The sequence below is a fragment of the Macadamia integrifolia genome, chromosome 13 (assembly GCF_013358625.1).
Source record: "Macadamia integrifolia cultivar HAES 741 chromosome 13, SCU_Mint_v3, whole genome shotgun sequence".
NCBI lineage: Eukaryota > Viridiplantae > Streptophyta > Magnoliopsida > Proteales > Proteaceae > Macadamia > Macadamia integrifolia.
Genome location: NC_056569.1, coordinates 24,880,556 through 24,903,410, shown reverse-complemented (window position 1 = coordinate 24,903,410; position 22,855 = coordinate 24,880,556). Strand labels below are relative to the sequence as shown.

At 38.5% G+C, this 22,855-nt stretch overlaps 1 protein-coding gene across 1 annotated transcript in view; it reads right to left on the bottom strand.

Moving 5' to 3' along the window:
- LOC122059475 (pre-rRNA-processing protein ESF1) overlaps positions 1-21,404 on the bottom strand; it is a 28,795-nt gene extending 7,391 nt beyond the window's left edge. The window contains exons 1-4 of the mRNA XM_042622267.1: positions 20,724-21,404; positions 20,553-20,627; positions 19,377-19,597; positions 8,568-8,730 (exon numbers count right to left, since the gene is read on the bottom strand). Of these exons, the coding sequence (XP_042478201.1) occupies positions 8,568-8,730; positions 19,377-19,597; positions 20,553-20,627; positions 20,724-21,266 (1,002 nt within the window). The 5' untranslated portion in view covers positions 21,267-21,404. The remainder of the gene's footprint in view (positions 1-8,567; positions 8,731-19,376; positions 19,598-20,552; positions 20,628-20,723) is intronic.
- Positions 21,405-22,855: the final 1,451 nt, after the last annotated feature.

The following is a 22,855-nucleotide window of genomic DNA, read 5'->3' as shown; positions in this document are numbered from 1 at the left end:
GACCCAGTTTTTCTCCTACTTCATCTAGGTTCTTTAAACTTATCCTCCAAAAATCACGATCAAATACCATTTCTACACTAGGATTTCCCCACTCACAATAATTGCCCCCTTCCGCAGCACTGTCCCAACAACAGAATTATTTGCTCTATTAACTCAGATTAGGTTGAAAATTTTCAAAGACTTGAAAAAAAAAAAATGATGTTAACAACAATATATAAAAATCTCAAGTCCTAAATCATTTGTCTTAAAATATCATGACTGTTCTGCTATGGTGAGACAAAACCTATCTACTGCAGTCAATAAGCATGAAACTCTTATTCTTTTCACCATAACCATGCGTCCAAAATTGCAACTTAAATTACCATAAAACAATGTTTCCAGCATATTAATGACATAAATCACATTCCCAATCATCACTATACATCCAAAACATATATCAATAAACAACAACATCATCCAAAACCTTATCCCAACTTAATGGGGTCGGCTACATATAGATTCCAAGCAAGGATCAATACAAGGATCCATGCAAAAAGATTGACGGATTACGGATTTGGTTAGTTATAATAAGTGCCAGCTGTCAACCTAACGCACCACTATAAACCAGGCCACAGTCTTATAACGACAGACTATAATAAGGTACTAGTTGTCTACCTGACATACCAATATAGATCGGTCAAGCCAAAACGTCCTACATGCATTACGACCACCACCAAGAACATATATCAATAACTCTCTTAAATTCAGTGCAACCCCCCCCCCCCAAAAAAAAAAAAAAGAACTAAAATTTCAGAAATTTGTAATACCTACCTACCATGTTTGCGACTAGGGGTGCCTTCAATTTTTGTTTTGCTTAAAACCTCCAGCCAAAAAAGCCTCCTCAAGATCCTCTCTTTCCTCTTCTTCTTTTCCTTCCTCTCTTCCCCTCCTCTCTTTTCTTTTGTTCTCTTTCCCTCTCTTGCACACTAATTTGGGGGTTTGGGGATTCCTCTAGTTGGCTGAGAAATCCACCCCCTTCCCCAATTTATTGCTCCCAATCTTTCCACCAAACAAAAATCCCATTTTCCTCATTTTAGAACTTCCTATTTTCTCTCCAAATCTTACCCTATGTCTTCTGTTCTGACATAGGAGAACAATCATTATATGTTATGGGAAATGATTTAGGATCGATATTTTTATATATTGTTGTTAACATCATTTTTTTTATTCTGAAATTTTCAACCTTACCAGAGAGTTCAATTAATAGAGAAAATAATTTTGTTGTTGGGACAACGCTGCAGAAGGGGGCAATTTCTGTACCCGAGATTGAGAGTGGAGAAATCCCAGTGTAGAAATGGTTTTTGATTGTGATTTTTGGAGGATAAGTTTAAAGAACCTACTTGAAGTAGGAGAAAACCTCGGTAATTTGGTATTGTTAAGGGTGAGTTGTGATTTTTACAGTATCGAAGCGCAAATTACGTCCAAATCTGGAGACTGAACTCGGGGACTATGTTAGGCTATAATAGACTTGGAGTTTGACCCCGAAATTTTTATGGGTTGTTCCTCTTTGAGTCTAGTTAATTCTGGACAAGTAGGGAGTGTTTTGGATTTGAGAAGGTATAGTTGTGTATTTTTCACTCGTCACACAGATTCTGCCAGAATCTGTCTGTATGTCTATTTTGTGTTATATAAAATACACATGTAGACTTAGTATTTGATTCTGGCTTCTGGAGGAGGTCTTGGTTAAGGGTTAATGTAATTCTCTGTAAAATTTGGTGACATTTGGAGGTAATTAAGGGGGTGAAATCATAATTTTCCCAGACTGGTATAATTCTTCTTACCAGCAGAATTTAACGGTGTAGCCTAGAACAGAACTAGACAGGGGGTGAAAGTGTTTAAAACAATAGAATTTTAATAGATTAGGTACTGATGTTGCAACATTTGTATATGTGATCGGTAGCTGAGGTGGATTCTCAGTGGACATAGAACTATAGAAGGAATCTTAATTAAGTGAATTCAAGGTAAATCGAATGATGCATATTCTCAACTATGTATATGTGACTGTGTGCCTTTATATTATTTTGTACAATGAGTTTCTATGTTATGGTTGCATGGTTTATGCTTAATTTCTATGACCATGATTGTTAAAAATGTTAAGCCAGTATGTAAGAATGTTAAAGTGTAGAGGAAAGCATGTATGATGATGAGAATGGAATGTAAAGTTGATGCAGATACGACTGCCCTTTCTTGGTTGGACCAGCATGACCGGCTTTGGAAGCCAAGAACCAAGAAGAACCGGTCCAGCCCAGGGTTTTGGTTCAACAAGTGTTGGAAATAAAATTAGTAGTTTACTTAGTATTTTATTTCATGCTTTTATTTTCCAGACTTGAACGTAGGAATAGGATTTATTTCCTTGCTTTGGTTTCCTTTTTATAGTTGTTTCCTAGTTTAGGCTAGTTTCTATTTCAGTTAAGTTTCTAATTTCATGTTTCTATTTTCCTATATATTGGCTGTAATCGATTGAAGATTTAGAGAGAGTGATTTTGATTATTGAATGAATGTGTTGAGTGTGATTCTCCTTTTTTCCCCTCTCTACTCTGATCTCCCCTCTCTTCCCTAAGGTTCTCCATCAACTTGGTATCAGAGCCGAAGGATCCTATTCCTTTCCCATCTTTCTTCTTCTCTTCCCATGCTCTGTGTCGTCTTCCACTAATACTGAGAACAAAAAAAAAAAAGCCAAATTCTGTCCAGAGAAGAATCGAGCCCCCTTTTTCTCTACCGCCTCCTTTGTTCCTTCTGACAGCAGCAAAAAAAAAAAAAAAAAAAATCTCAAAACCTCCCTGCCCTACCGCCTTCTCTGTTCCTTCCGACAGCAGCCAAAAAATAAAAAAAGAAAAGGAGCAGCAAGAAGAGAAGAAAAGACGAAGAAGAAGAAGTAGAACAGAGAGAGACGCATACCTGGTTTCCGTCGGGCCCCTGAAGTGTCTCGCCTCCCTTTCTTTTCTCCTCACTTCGATTCCCAACCAAAAAATCCCACCGCCTCCTCTTTCTTTGTCCGACAGCCAAAAAAAAAAATAAGTCGACGAAGAAGAAAGAAAGTCGAGAAGAGAGAGAGATAGAAGCTAGAAGAAAAGAAGAAGAAGTAGAAGAAGAGAGAGAAGACGAAGAGACATACTTGGTTCCCAGTTTCTCGCCTCCCGCTGCACGTCGACTTTCATCATTGCGAAGTCCCCACAGCTGATTGAAGTCACCACCGCTGATCACAACCCCCATGTAAGTCACAATCCATTGTTGGAGTCGGCGATCCCTGGGTTTCCACCTCTACTTGCCGTAGCCAAGAAAAGAGCCCTGGATCTCTCTTTCTCCTTCCTCACTGGCTTAACCTCCTCACTGCCCCTTCAGTCGGCCAGCGGTAACCCTTTTTCTTCCACACGATTGCTTTTTTTTTTTTTAATTCCCTTAATTCTTCTGATTTTCCAGAATTACCCCTCTTTTATCTATTAATTCCTTCTATCCCTCATTTTTTTCTTATTTACATTTAGATCCCTACCCACACATGATATCCTTTGTGGTTTACTTGAATTTCAAGTAATTGCAATTCTGCCCTTCCCCAAAAAAAAAAAAAGAAGTTATTTACTATTCTACCATATATTCTTGAGTGTTATTTTGTTAATCATCACCATGGTAGCCAATAGTGAAGTTGTTCAACAGCTGAATTCTTATAAAGGAGAAACTGATACAAAATTTGATGCTCTCACTAACATGGTCACGTCCCTAAAAATAATGGTGGAATCCATGCAAGTTTTTATTGATCGTTTGGTGACAACAGATAAAGGAAAGAGTCTCATTCAATCTGGGGATTCTTCCAACACCACTCCACAGGATCCGCCAGTAACACTACCACCACCACCACATCATACACCACCTCCACCACCATATGGGACTGGTAGACATGATGATGAAGCAGAAAGAGCAGCAAAATTGGATGTCCTTGATTTTTATGGAGACAATAATCCAGAGTTGTACCTTGACTAGATTCACAGTTTAGATACATTCTTCAGATGGTACGGGTTGACTGAGGCTCGAAAGATCCTATTTGCAAAGGTCAAACTGAAAGGCACGACCCGAGTCTGGTGGATCAAGCAACAACAACAGAACCGAACCTGAGGCATTGGTTTGGTCACTACTTGGGTTGAAATGTATGAAGTCATGAATCGGCAATTCTTGCCTTTTGATTACAAGCAACGCATGCATCTTAGATTTGCACAGTTGAAACAAGAGAATTTGACCGTTGAAGAGTATGTTGCTAGATTTTATTATTTGGCCACTCGTTCTGACTTTGAGTGGGATGAATTCTTAGTGGCCCAATTTCGCAATGGTTTGCACCCTCAACTTAGTGCTGCCCTTGCATCTAGTCGACTACCTACCATGGAAGACGTCATACAAGTAGCATATCAGGTTGAGGAAAGTCTGAAACGCCCATACAACCGGAGAAATTTTGCAGATACTTTTTCTTGAGGTGCTAGTTCCGTTTGGCAACAGTCTCCTACCCAAGAGAGGTCATCTAGCAAACCACAGGCAAGTGCTACATCTATGGCATCTTCACAACCTAGTCGGTTGTATTCTCCACCTCAACATGTTTCTGAAATGTCATCTTCACGACCTACTCGTCCATACTCACCCCCTCGGCATGGTTCAGATAAACCTTCTGATTCTTCAAAATTTACAGTTCGGTGCTACTCATGCCATGGATTTGGACATATCAATGCTCAATGTCCCAGCCGTTTGGTTGCTTTTATTGATAAGGATTCTCCTATACCATATATTCCCGAAGAGCAACTTGGTTCTAACACAGTTGATTTAAGAGAAGAGCATGCAACAAGTGAAGTCAATGACACTCTAAGTGACGAAGACCAACATCCTTTTTATGTCATTCGTCATGTGTTGACCACTTAGAAGGCCACTGAAAATGAAGATTGATGCCGCAGTAGTATTTTTCAGACTCGTGTGAAGTGCAATGATCAGTTGCTAACCTTGGTCATTGATGGAGGCAGTTACACTAATGTTGTCTCTGAAGACGTTCGTAAGCTGGGATTAAATACAGAACCACATCCTAATCCTTACAAGGTTGCTTGGGTGAACAACACTAATCTCAAAATCACAGATAAGTGCTTGGTCACATATTCTATTGGTGGATTTAAGGATACAGTCCAATGTGATGTCCTCCCTTTGAAGGTGTGCCATATCCTTCTTGGTCGACCTTGGTTGTTTGATAAGAAAGTACAGCATTGTGGCTATGCCAATACCTATGCCTTCAAGCATGCCAACAAGACTATGAAGTTTCATCCTGCCAAAGATCTCCCTGAAATTAAGCTCAAGAAGATGGTGGGATCATTCCTCATTCAGCGTATTCCTTCAGACGGTCTCCTCGGTCCTTTCCCTAACTTGACGGAGTTGAGTTCTTTTCAGAGGAGGAGAGTTGATGCAGATACAGCTGCCCTTTCTTGGTTGGACCAGCATGACCGGCTTTGGAAGCCAAGAGCCAAGAAGAACCGGTCCAGCCCAGGGTTTTGGTCCAACAAGGGTTGGAAATAAAATTAGTAGTTTACTTAGTATTTTATTTCATGCTTTTATTTTCCAGACTTGAACGTAGGAGTAGGATTTATTTCCTTGCTTTGGTTTCCTTTTTATAGTTGTTTCCTAGTTTAGGCTAGTTTCCATTTCAATTAAGTTTCTAATTTCATGTCCCTATTTTCCTATATATTGGCTGTAATCGATTGAAGATTTAGAGAGAGTGATTTTGATTATTGAATGAATGTGTTGAGTGTGATTCTCCTTTTTTCCCCTCTCTACTCTGATCTCCCCTCTCTTCCCTAAGGTTCTCCATCAAAAGTATAACGTATGGATTTTCACATATTGGGACTGGACCCCTTTCCAACAGGGGGTAAGGGGTTGGATGAGGCTAACAGAGATTTTGCTACATGCCAGCAGTGAGTGTGCCACCTAGCATAAGTGGTCAGCATAAGGTTTGCATCACTTAGAATAAGTGGACATGCACAGTACGTGTAGCCTGTACAAGCCCTTGCAAAAAGGGTACTGCCTAGTAGAAGCAATGAGCTAGGAAGGAATGTCATGTAGCCTCACTTCAGGATTTCAGATTTGGTAGTCACTCTAATGAATTTCGCATGCCTTGTTCCTGTGATTTTATGCATGTCACTCATAATGTACCAGTTTAATTATGATTACGATGATTATATTGTGTGGGAATGTGTTTTGTTCTATCTTACCAGGCTTTGCAGCTCACATTGTTATATTTCCCCACAGATCAGTACATGAGGATTGAGAGGACAAGGCTGGATCAAGGAGAAGACATTTTCTGTTATTGTTTTAGGTTATCCTTTATTTCAGTTTTAGTTTGGAACTATGTAATCAAACAGTGAACAGTTTTGTTTTGGCCAACAGACAGTAAGATGGACTTTTATTTGACCCCAAACACTAATCATTTACCTTGTTCTCATCATTGATGTTGCTCCAGCAGCAACATCAAAGCTTTTCGCCTTCACCACCACCCAGGGCCCCTCACTTTCATCTCCTGGATCTTTTGAACTAATTCGATTACATTTATTTCGGACAATCAAATGCTCAACTTCTCTTGTAGAGTGAATTTGAACTACCTCTGCAACTCTATCAATTCACCTTTCAAATTTTTGGATCGTTCAAGTTCGACAGATTACTTTCAGACAATCAAATGCTCAACTTCTCTTGTTAAGCGAACTCGAATTGTCTCTGCAACTCCAGCAATTTGTCGTCCATATTTTTGGGTCGTACAAGTTCAGCGGAGAACCAATAGAATGCCTCGACAATGTCAGCATCCCCTGACCAAATGGATGGCTAGTTTTGGTCCCCCAATATAATCCTCGGCATGTGAGTGAGTGCACATGTCCACCATGACCATGAACTGAATCGATTGTAGCAAACTTGGGAGGGAAGAGAGGAAGAATCTCTTTGGACCCTCACCATTCCATTCTTTCTGTGCCATTCTCAAAATTTATATGCATCCTCGTTAATGGTTATGTGCAATACCAAAGGCCCCAACTCGTGAATGTAGGTGTGGCGATTACATTTGATTTTTGTTATTGGTAGGGTTGCGAAAGGTGCCATGGAGGCTGTGACTGCTGATATCGATGTGGACCCAAACATTCTTGTTGTAATAATGGATTATTGTAATAAAGGGTTTTAGCCTCTTAGGGGTATTATTCAAATGGACCCTTAAGCCCTTTAGGGTTTTATTTCATTATAAATAGAGAGGCTTGTGTCCATTATTAGACAGAAGTCATATTTTTCAGTTCAACATGGTATCAAAGCCTCTCTCCCTAAATTCTCTTCTTCATCATGCTCTCTAAACCCTAACCCTAACCGCCGCCCCCCATCTCTCTCGCGCTACACCACCACTGCCGCCCTCTCTCTTCTCCCTATGAGAACCTCCACCACTACCGTTGCCTAGACCACCGCCGCCTAGCCCCATCACCGTCTCCTAGCCTCACCGCCACTCACCTCCGCCGAAGCCCACTGCCGCTCACGATTCTCTCTTCGTAACCCTCTCTTTCCTCGCGGCTCCCTCTTCCAGCGACTCGCTCCTTGCAGTTCTCTTCTTGCCTCCTTTTTATGGAGATTTTCTCTATTTTGGTTCTCTTAGAGATCTTTCTTCAATGGTGAGTTTCTTCCCATCGAACCCTAGCTCTTCCCATATCTGTACGACATAATAGATCTAGATGATTTGTATAGCTTTTGATTGCTTTTGACCATGTTTCTATGAAAAAAATGGTTTTGAAACGTTTTTACCTAAAACTATCCTTGAGTAGAAAAGGATCTCCAAAGGTTGATAATGAAGCAAAAATCTCCAATCTCCAAGTGTTGAAATTGTTAATCTACACTGTAGATGAGAGATTTGGCAAGAAAAACCACCAAAAGCTCACTTTTTCTTCATAGCAAGGCGAGATAGGCGAGAGATGTCAAGTTATGTCAAGCTGGGTCGAGTTGAGGGTTGAAATTATGTATATACTCCATGTGAGTTGGTCTTGAGTCAAGTCGAGACTGAGATATTCACTGAGATCTTGGCGAGATCTCGACCGAGATATTGTACATTTTATATATCGCCTATGATCTCGTCTCGCCAAACCAAAAAAATAAGTTAATAGTGAGATCTCAGCGAGTAAACTGAACGTGAGAATCAGTTTCAAAAAAGATGGAGAAAAGCTAACATATTCTTTGCGGAACTGAAGGTGAGAATCAGATTCATGTCATTTAGATAGTACACTTAGACCTAAGGTAACGGTGGGTTAGGGATGGAAAAAATAGCAGATGAGAATAAACTAGGAACCCTTTTATCTAAGTGGCAGTAAACTGTAAAGGGATAAGAGATTAAAAACTAAAAACTACCATAAAAAGAAAGCATATAGATATTGAGTTGCAAGACAGAAGATATCTCCATTAACAGAGTAGAATTGCAGAAAAGGATTCACAACAATTTGTGTAAAGAAGGCTTTGTTATTGGCATGGGGTCAATAAAAACCAAGTTCAATAAATACCTCAATTGCAATTTCACGAGGAGGATGTTTAAACTCCAAGGAATCAGGAATGAACCGCAAATCCAACACATTTGATGACCTCTCAAACTCAACTCCATCGCAAGCTTTGTAAAGATAATCAGCTGTGGCACTTGAATCGCATTCCACAACTGCATAGTAGTACCTGGAATAACACAAATAAGGAAGAGACGGTGAATGATGTTTTCATCATCTCAGGGGAGGGGATTTTCTTCTTTTTTTTCCTTTTTAGAGGGGGGTTCGAAAGGGAACGATTTTCACAATATAAAGAGGATTAGTACATCCACCAATAAGATTGAAACAAAAAAAGCCACCTAAGCACATGGAGGCCTACTACAAACATTTCTTCTAGTAACAAAGTCATAAACAACTGTTAAGCTCTATCATGGAATGCAAGCTGTTGACCAAGTCAAAAACAAAGGCAGGAGGGACCTTGACTGTAAATGGAAATTGTGAAAATAAAGTAGCCATTAATTTAGTTGGACCATCTATTACCCCACACTCCCACGGTACTAATTTAGTAATTGCTTCTTAGAAGAATGACTAATGCGTTAAAGGCACTGGCAGCTAGCCAATTTGGCCACAGGAGCTATAACAGAAACATGGGGGGCAGCTAGGGAAAAGGGGGTAGAGCCATAAGGGAACCTGAACAACACCCCTGCGCCAAAGTGCAATACCCACTAAAAACAGCCACAACCGCACCACATTTCTATCCAACATAGGAGTAGTAGTGAGGAAAGACAAGTTTAAGTCTTGTCCCAAGTATGACATCAAATAGATCAGATGGGAGGACAAGAATCCATGTAGCCAACCCTATTTAGGCGAGTCTTTTAGTCTTTACCGTTTTGTTTTGTTGTGTTTTGTTGTGTTGTGTTGTGTTCCTTCCATTTTACGTTCACTTATCTTTTGTTGTCCTTGTTCAGATAAATGTAGCCGACCCCATTCAGTTGGGATAAGGCTGAGTTGGTGGTGGTGGTGGTGGTGGTGGTGGCCTAATTAGCTAAGAAATGACCAAGCTGAAACTTCATAAACCGAAACAAAAAAGCATACAAAAGTTGAACCATGCAAATTCTCAACTATGCAAATAGGATTGGATGAAATTACTAAGAAACAATTTTGGGAATGCATGGATAGATTAATTCAAGGAATTAGTCAACGAGAAAAGGTCATCACAGACCTAAATGGACATGTTAAAGAGGTAGTAGAGGCTACGAAAGAAAGCATGGACGATATGGTTTTGGAGAAAGGAATGAGGGGACTTCAGTTTTAGAATTTGTTGTGGCTTATGATCTATCAATAGTAAACACATGCTTGGAAAAGAGAAAATTTAATAAACTTCAAAAGTGGCCAAAATAGTGGCCAAATAGATTTCTTTCTAACTAGAAGGAATGAAAGGTTATTAAATAAAGACTGTAAGGTTATACCAAGGTAGAGCTTAACCATGCAGCATAGATCAATGGTCATTTAAACGCTATATCAAAGAAAAATATGAAATTATTTGCCGTAGGATAAGATGGTGGACCTTCAAAGGAGAGAACTTGAAGATATTTACTAACAAATTAGTAACAAGGAAGATGGGACTTCAAAAAAGACACATGGTGCATAACGAGATGGCTACTTATATTAAAAATGTAGGTGAAGAAGTTCTAGGCAAATCTAAAGTAAAACATTGTTCATATAGAGAAATGTGGTGGTGGGACAATGAAGTTCAAGCAGCTACTAAGGCTAAAGAAATCTAGTTTCAAAACTTAATAAAAGACTAGGGATGATGAGGATTTAAAAAGTATAAATTTGCTAGACATGAAGCTAATAAGATAGTAGGGAAAAAAATGACTAGGATATATGAGCATCTCTGTAACAATTTGAGCACAAAGCAAGGGGGAAAATATCTATAAATTAACTAAAATAAAATAAAGGAACAGCAGAGATTTCAACCACAGGGGTCGAAACAATATTCGAAAGCTATAGATATAGAGAACAAAACTTATGAGTCGTACTACGAAATTATGAGAGAAAAAATAATTGAAACCCGTTTGAGACAATAAACTAATCTTTTGTATAATCAATTTGGTTTTATGTCAAAAAAATCAACCACATAAGCTATATACTTGCTTAGGAGACAATGGAAAGATTTAGAGAATGTAAGAAGGATATCCATATGATCTTTATTGACTTAGAATAATATTAAGCCAAAGTCCCTAGAGAGTTAATTTGGCAAGTATTAGAGAAGTGTTTTGAGTAAATATATGAACATAGTTGAAGAAATGTATAATGGGGTGATGGATAGGGTAAGACCTGTGTGGGTAGGGTAGTGAATTATCAATTACAATTGGATTACATTTGGATCAGCATAAAGCCATATTTGTTTGCACTAATCATAAACATGCTGACTAGAGACATTCAAGTTCAGACCATAAAAGCTATTTATTTTCTTTGAAGCCTAATGGAAATATTTAGAGAATGTAAGAAGGATCTTCTTATGATCTTTACTGACTTAGAAAAAGCTTAAGCTAGAGTCCCTAGATAGTTAATTTGGCAAGTATTAGAGAAGAGAAGTGTTTCCGGTGAATATATGGATGGTTAAAAATATGTATAATGGTGTGATGCCTAGTGCAAGAACTGTGAGGGGGGCAATGTAGAATTCCCAATTAAAATTGGATGACATCAAGGATCAGCTTTAAGCCATGTTTGCTTGCACTAATCATAAATGTGTCAACCAGAGACATTCAAGATCGGATCCATTGGTGTATGTTTTTTGCTAATAATATTGTTTTAGTGGAACGAAAATAAATAAAAAAAAGCAAGGATAGATGCAAAGATGGAATTATGAAGATCAAATCTGAATCAAAAGGTTTTAAGATTAGTAGAACAAGAAATAGGGTATATGGTCCATAATTTTAGTAATAATAGGACAGAAAGTGAGGTAGTGAAAATTGATGGTAGGGAGGCAAAGTGAAAATTTTAGGTTCCTAGATTCAATCATAAAATAAAGAAGGAACAATAACGGATCGTTGCACAAAGAATTAGAATAGGGCGGATGAAGTGGAAGGGTGTGTCTGGAGTGTTGTGTGATAGACATATTCACTTAAAACCCTAAGGAAAATTTTATAGGGCAGATATCGAGCTTAATGTTGGCAATGAAGAAACAAACTTATTGTAGCTGAAATGAGGATGTTGAGACAATGAGTGGCAAAATTAAAAATATAAAATAAGGAAAGACCAAATTAGAGCTAATTTAGGAGTAGCTCTGATAATGTTAAGTTCCAAGAAAGTCGTTTAAGGTAGCATGAACATGTGCAACAGAAGCCTTTGAATCCTCCAGTATGGAGGAGTGATTTGTTTCAGATTGAAATAACTAAAAGAGTCAGGGTAATGAAACACTGTAATTGAGGAAGCTCAAAACAGTACCAGTTAGGATCTTTTCTCAAAGAATAAAGAACTCCAGATTTGGAGAGTAAGATTTTGCTGAAAATTGTTAAAAGAAGAAAAGGATAGAAGAATAGACAATAAAATAACACCCGGGCTACAGACCTCAAGGTGGATCAACTGGACCAAATACCAACCTACATTAATCAAACACAAGAAGAAAGTTACATAAGCAAACTTTGTTTTCAAATTCTGAATTGTCCTTGAATGCTTACAATTGATCCCTATTTATAGAACCAACTCAACAAAACATTACATACCCAACTTCTACCTAACAAGAGTAGAAATTCCTCACCTATTAAAGTTGGGCCAGGAAAGCTTCACCTTGCAACTACTAAAATTGGAAAATTCTTCACTTATTCAAGTTGGAATAGGAAAGTTTTCGACTACCAACTACCAAAGGTGGAAAAATCCTTACCTATTAAAGTTGAAATGGGAAAGTCTTCACCCACCAGCTATCAAAGGTGGAAAATTCCTCACCCATCATCACTTACAAAAGTGAATTGATTCCCCCCTTTTAGAAAAGCAAAAATGTAAACATATTCTGGATTTAGAGAATAAAGAACTCCGAATTCGTCATCGAATTCCTACACTAGGATCTTTTCTCAGAGAACAAAGAACTCCAGATTTGGAGAATAGGATCTTGATGAAAATTGTTGAAAGATGAAAATGATAGAACAATAGAGACAATAAAATAACATTCAGGCTTCACACCGTAAGGAGGATCAACTAGATCAAACACCAACATACTTTGATCAAACACAAGGGATTTCTAGATCAAACACAAGAAGAGAGTTGCATAAGCAAACTTTGTTTTCAAATTCTGAATTGTCTTCGAATGCTTACAATTGATCCTTATTTATAAGACCAACTCAACAAAACATTACGTACCCAACTTCCACCTAACAAGAGTAGAAAGTTTTCACTTATTAAAGTTGCGGCAAAAGAGTCTTCACCTTCCAACTACTAAGGTTGAAAAAGTTTTCACTTATTCAAGTTGGAATAGGAAAGTCTTCAACTACCAACTGCCAAAGGTGGAAAAATCCTTACCGCTTAAAATTGAAATGGAAAAGTCTTCACCCACCAACTGCTAACGGTGGAAAAGTCATCACCCATCATCACTTACAAAAGTGAATTGATTCCCCCCTTTTATAAAAGTAAAAAGGTAAAAGTAAAAATAACTTCTAACCCCTTAAACTGACCCCATGACTGGTTTAACTAATGAACCAAACCACTACTAGACCAAAATATCTAACTATAGTAACTAATCTCGTATGCATACTTACTACCCATGGTTTAGGCCTATAAAGTGGCGGCCTATTACATTAAAAACCCTTTGGACCAAAGGCCCAACATTCATACAACCCAACCCTAGGCTTCTTCCTAAGAAAACAAGTCCATTTTGGCGATGAATCTGCATCACAGGGGCAAGCTTAAAATAAATCTAGGAGAAGTGTTAAGGAAAGACATGCATAGCTTAGGACTAGTACAAGAAGTATGTCTTTGAAGAGCTGACTGGAGAAAAGGATCCATATAGCTGACTTCATTTGGTTGGGATAATGACTGAGATGAGTTAAGTTGAATGTTGCACACAATATAGTAAGAAGCTTCTGACTCGCCAAAGAACTAACCATGGCTTCAAGGATCGATATCAGATTGGCTAATCCAGATCAATACCGGGTACGAATGATCAGGAGAATCATGAGCAATTTGGAGTAATCTGGATTGGTATCCAGTTGGGGACTACTGCAAATAAAAAAGAGATGACTTGGGCATCATCCTACCTAAGCCTCAATCAGCATCCCACTGACCATGCAAAGCCTCTCACCTTGCAACTGCATCTCACAAGGAAAAACAGCACAAAGCCATCATCTTTTCTTTTGTATAAATCATTAGCTAGAGTACAGCCCCTCTTATTATTTATAATCTCAATGAAAACAAAACAAGATACCTCTATTATGGTAAAGAGAGTCCCTTACAGCTAAGGAGAGTCACCAAAATAGAACGTAACTAGTAACTGAAGTAGCCATGGTTGCCAAAAGGCTGCTGAATTAACCAGCAGAATATTCTCCGCAAAATATTCTTGTAATTCAATGAGATCTTCAAATCGAATTTTCTAGGAGATCTTAGAACCAAATCTGCGGGCTCTGTACCAGAATCACAAACCTTCTTTCTCTTCACTATGATCTGCATCAGGGACGATACACCCTCCAATACTAATCTTAAAATCCATTGTTCTCACAGACTAAGGGGCTTTTGATAAGCTTCTTGAAGCTACTTTTGGTTTTCAAAAGTAGAAAATAGCAACAATTTTTGCTCGTGGATGCGAAAACTTTGCTTCAAAAGCCTGTCCAAAGATGGCATCAGTGGACCATACAAAATAAGGAAAATTCCCAGAACAGATATGTTGACAGCCCAAGCAACAAGACTGCAGAATTACAATAGTATGCAACTCAGCATTTTTGTACTCCACCTTAGTCTAATAAGTTGAGTGAGAATGGACCAGAAAAAACCCAGGAAATCTATATATCTAATAGAAGGAAGAAAGAAAGAAAAAGAAGATATTACTAGAAGATAAGTAGAAAAACATCAAATATAGAGTTTGATCACATAGTCACTGCTTAGCCACTTATTCTATCAAATCCCATATTCCAGAGGTAAAAGGAGCGTGAAACTATATATTGATATGTGATTCTACTTGTTCTACTTCCTGTAGGTGGTGACGTGGTGCACCCATAAGCGTATCTTGAAACCTGCAAGTGAAGTCACACTCCAAGAGCCTTGTTGAAATGGTTGAATAATTGAAAAATGAGATTATTCAGGAACACACATTGAATGCAGAGATTACGCATTGTTTAGTTACTGAAAGAAAGATGCTGATAATGTCTCAAAATGAGAAAAAACTCTTAATCATATCACTGACTCTTATTTCTCTTCCCTCTCCCCACAGGCACGTGTGAAATGGGGTCAGGCTTGCAAATGAATAGTTGAGCTTGATCTTCTACTATTCTTCACATGTAACCAAGAAAAAGATGGTTGCCAGTTAGGCAACGTTAGCTACCTCTCAAAGAGAGTGATGGGGACATCTACGTATACCAGCGGCGTAGACGTAAGACCCAGCCCCATGTGCACTCTATTTGGCTGGAGGAAAGCTAGAAGAAAGAAGAAGGAAGCCTAGAAGAAAGAAGAAGGAAGAAAGGAGAAAGAAGGTTGCTGGTCGATCTCTACCGTGAGAATGAGGAAAGAAACTATCGCTGGTCTCTTTCTCTCTCTCTCCTATCGCCCAGATTTCGTGGGCCCCACTGATGGATTAGTTATTTTAGTAGTTTATTTCATAGTATCTGGTTTAGTTAGGTATTTGAATTAAGTAGGAAACTATCTTATTTCCTTTTTTTTTTTTTTTTTTTGGAAACTTCTCTATTCTAAAATTATATTCCAAGGATTAGCCTTTTCTTGTTTTTAGTAACTATTTTTCTATTAATGTAAGGCCATTGGCCACGATGCAATTAATGAAGATTATAAAAAAAAAAAGGGCCACCGTCTCTCTCTCTCTGCTGTTTCTGTGTCTCTCTATTACTGCTGCACTGTTGCAGTCATTATTTACAGTAACTGGAATCACCTCCATCGAATAGAACCCACCTGGGTTGCTGCTGAGTTTCTCATCGACAAGCTGGACTGCTGCCGAGTATTATTGCATAAGCTGAACCTTTCCCTTCGTCAAATAAGGTGGACTGCATCTCTTTATTTTGGAGGACCTTGGGTTCTTTTTTCCTCAGAATTCGGACAGCAAGAAGGTAAGTAAAACCCCCCTATTCCACATCCATTGACTGCCTATTATCCTCATTATTTCCCCCACTGAAACCTGAAATTATTCTCTGTTTTTCAAGCCATCTATTTACTGTTATCCTTAAAAAAAAAAAAAATCCCTGCTGTTTTACCTTATTAGTTGGCTGATTTTAGAGAATTGCGTGGGTTGCTTATTATGCTTAGTGTCTTGATTGATTTGTGTTATACCTAATACCTATTTGCTGCCATGTTCCCTTCCCCATATCCCCATTTGACGCTTGGGTAGTTTAAGTGTTTTTCATGCTTAGGTTATTATTGACCGCAGTTGCCCTGTTAATTAGTCTATTATCTTGCATGTTAAATCTGTACTTTGCTGAGCAATTTTGAACCCAACCCAATTCAAGACCTATTGAGTATTCCTCCTTCTAGTGGATTGACCCCTTGTAGGAAACCTAGTTGTCTAGGCACCCTCCCTACATCAGAGAGTTTCATCTTCCCTGACGTTTTGCTTGTGATGCACATGGAGAGGGGAATCCTTAACGCACCAGGGTCAAAAAAGCCTGCATTTGGGTTGCGATGGGCCCACCCAAATGATAGAAACTCAAATTATACGGGCAGTGGCATTTATATAATTTTCTAGTAAACTCAGGACCCGTTTGGGTAAAGCACACAGCAGCTAGAACTAATTGGTAATTAAACTTGAAAGAGGGGTTTCTATGGAATTTCAGAAGAAAGACTATAATAATGAAATTCAACTTATCTCTCCCCCCCTTTTAATGTATCCCTTCCATTAGTTGGGCTTTCGGCCCCTTGCTGTTTTTGCCTCTTGAGGTCTTGTTCCTTGTGGCTCTCATCCCCCCTTCGCTTTGTATATTCTTTTTCCTTGGTAATGAATTAACTTATTCAGCCAAAAAAAAAAAAATCAACTTAAGAAAGGGGGGCTTACTTGTTAACAATAGAAAATGGGTCTTTTCTTCCTATTCAAAGAAGTCCCTTTCTTCAACCTCTTGATAGGAAAGGAGGCAGAGAACAGACCTTACATCAAGTGAGAACTCATTTGTATGGTCTCTGATTGGCCTGAAACTTTCAGTGGAAGTCAATAACTCAATAATCTGCTGATCCCAACCAAGAATCACTCCAAATAGAGGTCAAAAGATCAAAGGAAAATTCTGAAACTCAGGTCTAGAAACAGAACAGAACCCAGATTTGGTTTCAGACTTCAACCTCACAGCAGAGACGAAATAAAGGACAGGGAACTAAAATTCAAGTCTTCCTAGAGTGGTAAAATACTACCCAAAATGTTAGGAAGGAAAGAGAAGGGAAGCAGGAGATGGATCGAGGGTTTGTATCGCTGGAACAGAGTATCATGTGGATAGATTTCAGAAACTCAAAAGGAAAAGGAGAATAGAAGACAGAAGAAAGGGAGGTCATACCTGAGAGAAGGGAGAAGGAAGAAGAGAGATGAGACCAAGAACAGGAGAAGCAGGAAGGGGATGATCGACCAACCTGGTCACACACAGCTCCACAGCTATACGCAATCCAAACTCAAATTTTTGTTGAAAATCCAACTCTGATCGATGGTTGCTTACATATTCAACTCAAACTGAGAAACTATACTACATTATCTAACTTCCAAAATAAAAAAATAAAATAAAATATTACAATATCAACCTCAACCAAACTCCTTAAGACCAAAAGCCAGGTTTGGTTCTAGTTCATCTTGTTCTACGTTAGCGGATATTGCTCATCTGCAAAAGTGGGTAGCCTACCTCATGGACCAGGCTGCCTACAACGAGGCCGAATTCATACAACTGAGGGGTGAGCTTATTGATCAAGGAATGGCCAGAAACAGAGTCCATCTCATGTACTTGAGATCCATCTGGATTTGACCTTGTGACTTTATTTGGTCCAAATCTCCCTATAGAAATTTGTGACCTCGTGACTTTCTCACAATCAATCAAGGTTAAAGGGGGAAGTTGATGTGGTCAGGGTATTTTTTTTTTTTTTTTCCCTCTTCTTTTTTTGGGGTCACCATTAGACTATTTGAGAGGAGAGAAATAGCAGAAAGTTCCGGAGGTGGGCTAGATTCTACAAGATGATTGACATCACTATGTTGAGGACAGCCAGATGGGCTAGTATTTTTGAGGCCTTTAGATATCTCTCTGTTTGGTCTTTGGTGGTTTCATCTAGACAAGCACCTATTCTGCTATTCAGATTCAACGAGAAAGGGTACCTCCCCCTCTAACTGTATGAAACTGAATGTCGATAGCAGGTCAATGGGCAACCCAAGGCCAGCCAGAATAGGTGGTATATTCCGATGACTTGGAAACTATTTTGATGTTGTTTTCGGGACCTATCGATATTGCAGATCTGACTACCATGGGAACTGAAATAATACTGGCCCGATTTAAATTTGGGCCAGGATTTAGATTTAGTTTGGGCCAGACCTTAGTTTTGGGGATTTACTATTGTAATGGGCAGAATTAAAAAGTCCAAAAATGGAACACAAATATGATTGTTTTATTCAGGTCCCATGACTAGAGTCCAATATTGGAAGTTGTCTTAGCTATCTAAAAGTCCTACGGTTAGTAAAAACTTATAATAGGCTAGTATGAGTTCTATAAATTTTGGTTGGTCACAGGTTCAAAACTTGGAAACAGCCTCTCCTGCGAAGCAGGGGGTTAAGGCCGCATACATTTGCCCCTCCCAGAGTGTTAAGGATTCCTTATGAGATCCAATTTAGGAATGTTTACGACTTATAAATATGTAGTCACTACCTCCTACGGTTTGGAATTCGAATGGATTGTCTTTTTTGTTTGTTTGGTAATAGTCTTGGTAGTTATATTCTCTACTCTTCTTCTCCTCCATCAATTACATGCTTAGTTTCTGAAATTATGCTTTATTCTTCTTCTGTTTGCTATTATTCTGAATTGCTTTTTCAAGTTCTAGTTACAGTTATAGTTAAAATCATATCTCGCCCACATCTAGCCATTAGATTATTAGTGGGCATATTACCCACAAGCCAATCTGATTTGCATCAGATTTGATCAATCTGCGTCATGAAGCCATGAATTAAGGGTATGGAGATTTCTATCTCTAATGGTGGTTCAGCACCATCATTACGTGTGATTCTAGAATTGTATTTAGAGGGATGTATTATGTATATGCATCTAATTAGGAGAGCTTGACAACTTCAGGCAAGGTGGAGCTGGAGGTTGAGGTATGCCATTTCATTGGTTCATGTTTTAGCTTCAAAGTGGGGTGATCGAGAATTTTCCACATATGGGATATCACTAGTAAGATTAGTGCCTCTGTGGCAATAAAATCTCTTCTGTTTACAAATCAAAAGATTATCAAAAAAAAAAAAAGGTGCACAACTTTTAAACCTAGTCCGTCAACACATAGAAAACAAATGAGTTCAACCTTGTACACATGTTACCAAGAAAAAGATAGTAGCCCCAATAAGGCATGGTCACAATTTTCAGTTACATATTAAAGACAACACTGGATACCAAAGAAAGGGAAGAAGGGAACAAAAAAGTAAACAAGAAGAAGTTATACTAACAGTAAGTCAATCACCTTAACCTACTCTTCTCATACGCACGCAACTTTTCATCATCAATTTCATCATCTTCATCATCGTCACTTCTTTCTTTGTCACTGTCAAATAGATCAACAGGTCCTCGTACTGCTTCCTCCTCCATACGCTTAAGCCCAAATTCAGAAGGATAGACAGCCACTGACAAAATCTGTCCACCTTTTGGGAGAAATGAGCTCAGAACCACAAAGAGGTCAACAGCCTGTAACAAATGACAGTTATCAACCACAATTGTACCCACTAAAAAAACCACATTCCAAAAGCAAATACTGACATCGATGTCATAAGAGGTGGTTGGGGCTTATGCTTATGCTTATGCTTATGCAGAAATATGATGACAGCATAACTGGCATCAAGGGATCTTTATGCCTTATGCCTCTAGTCTTTTCACATTTATCACTGGATCCCATATACTCTTGGCTTGGAAATTTATACCCAAGTGCAAACCAAGGTATAAGGTAGAAAGATTCAAAGTAAAATTGAATGCAATTTTCATCATTATCTACTACTTCTCCTATTGGATATAATAAAATAGTCCACAAATTTATAGTAAACCTGAAACACCCTCATATAACCTTAACAGTTAACACCATCTCTAAGGTGTCGAAGCTGCCTCCAAGGTGCATCACAGAATATCAACACATCATTGGAAAATTGCAAATGGGATAGCACAATGGATTCCCTTTATACCGCAATACCAGAAAATAGGCCTGTTTATCAGTAACTGATTTTTAATAACCAAAATTTAGCATAAACAACTGCAAAAAACCAGAATTCGTATAGAAACTGCTAAATATATCTTCCATGTAGCTATGTAGTGCACAAAGCTCACTCATTCTCGATCCTTTTCTTTTTAACTTTTTTTCTCTTTTTTCTTGGGTGGGAGGTCAGAGTGGGGAGGGGGATTTCCGGGGGTGGTTTGTTACAACAATGTAAGCTAAGCTGTAAGTTATGTGAAATTATCAATCTAGCAAACTTAAGAATCATAGCAAGCAACTCAGAGATGTAGAAACCAAAGGTGTTTCTGAAACAAGTGTCTTGAACTATCTCCATGATGGAACATGAATCCATTATAACTTCGCTTTGAAATATTTGCCCCAATCAACAACAAAAACATTGAGAAACGTAGAAATTTAAAGTGGACTAACAACCCATACCTTCACTTGACTCCAGTCCATATTAACAACTGCAAGTCTGTGAGTTTCCTTCTCAATTTCCGGTATGGCTTCCTCCTGTTCCCAAGTATAAAGCAATCCATTTCAAAACTAGAAACCAAACACATTTAGAATTTGAGAATATTGCCACTCAATTGAAATTAAATATTTTACCTGTATTGAAACCTCATCCTCAGAATAAGCTTCAATCTCATCTTCATCTGTGTCCGAAGTGGAAGTAGAGGTATCACTCTCCGATTCATCCGAAGACTTCAAAGATCCGGATTCCGATTCGGATTCACTACTTGAATCTCGCTGTCCAGCTTTACCCAAATCACTCTTCGTCTCACTCTCCTCTTCCTTTTCCTCCTTTGGATTCTGTTTTTTTTCTTCTTGTTGTTCTTCGTCTTCGAGGCGATAGTAATGGCGTAGGTGGCTTTCTGAGGTTTCCTTCTTAGGTTTTCCTCTCTTGTCGATGGGAGCAGAAGAGGAAGAGAATTTCTTATCAGAGAACATGCGATTAAAGCGAGAGTCAATCGAGACCCTCGATTGCTTCTTGGGAACTCTTTGGAATCGAGGGTCGGAATGTACAGAGGAGAAACGAGCATCGGTAATGACCCTGCTCTCACCCTCATGGTTGCCTCTCGTTGTTACCACTTCTTCCTTCCCCTTTCCCTTCTCTTTCTGCTTCTGCTTCTTATCGTTTACTGACCCCATGAGTGCCAAGTCTATTGCGGAGTCTCCTTCTGAAAGGGTTGTGCAGCACCTTTCTCCTGAGATAATTGAGACAATGTAGGGTTTATCTGAGTAAGTTCGGGAATGACAATAAAATTGGGTTCAGTTACGAACCGCGATTAAACGGTAATCAAGCGGAAGACAATATAATACTTGAAATCCGGTGAGATAAAACATATCTGACAATGATACATAAGGGTAAATAGAGCGGGTTTCTTAAAATCCTAACCCGTGCATAAGAATAAAAAGGGTCGGGTTTCTTAAAATCCTAACTGGAGGGGTTCTCAAAATTCAACCAAGCCCAATCCAATGATGTTGGATTCATATCAATCCATCCCGGCCTTAATTGATCTTGTCAAAGCTGGGTTGGGTTGACTCTGACTTTTTCAATTGTTGGATTAACCTTAATTGATCTTTTTTTGCCATTCATATCTTATACATTAAAAATTATAGAAAAATAAAATAGTAATAGGAGCCCCAAATTCTTATATAAAATTTTAGGGTTAAATTTTTTACCTGAGGTTGGGGTTTCCAACCCTAACCCACCTTTAAGGTCATAAACTTGGCTCAAGCCATGTTCGAGTTCAGGGCGAGTTCGGATTGTCAGGGCCAAACTTTCAACTGATTATTGATACATATATATTTAATACAACTACTCTGTTACCAAAAAAAATAATACAATCACTCTATAAGCAAAAAATACAAACATATATATATATATATATTTGGTTAGAAATATAGATATATTCACTATGTAAAGAAATGCAACATCACTAATAAACAAAAGAGGAAATTACCCTCCCCTCCCCTTCCCTGTATTTTACCTAAATATCAATTACATCCCCTTTACTTTGAAACCTCAGAACTTTTCCCTGAGTTCCTAGATGCTTACTCCTGTCCCATTATTCCTTAACAGCATTAGATGTTGAACTGAAAAAGACAAACTTACGCTTATCATATATGAAACCCCAAATCTAGTACCACACCGCCACACTCACAGGAGAGAATGATCTCTCCAAACTTACCCTCAGCATCTCTAAAACCCCAAACCTAGCCTCTTCAATCAAATTTAGGGTAGAGAAAGAGAGAACTGCAAGTAGGTGGCATTCTTGTCCTTCTGCGCTGACCTAAGTGAGGTAGTTGCATTCTTGTTTTCTTGTCAAATACTAGCCTTTTGTGAAAGTATTTAGATTTGAGAATCTAGACTCATAAACTATGATCATTGGTAAGCATTCACCATCCTAGCCTAAGAAGAAGAGCAGCTTTGTTTTGAGTCTCATAATCCCTAATCCCATGCCACCTGTGATTTGATGAACATATCTTATGCCATCCAATGAGGTGAAGTCTATTATAATTCTGACAGTCACCATTCCAAAAGTGAAGGTAAATTGAATCTATTTCCTACATATAACCTTTCTTTCTTCTCACAAAAAGGTAGGTATTTTTATTATTTGTGTTATTTCTAATGTTTTTTCAGATATTGGGAATTGATAAGGTTGGTTTTGGAGCTATCAGATATTCCCTTTTTATTAGATACACAATGCCTCCAAACACACATCCCCCCCCCCCCC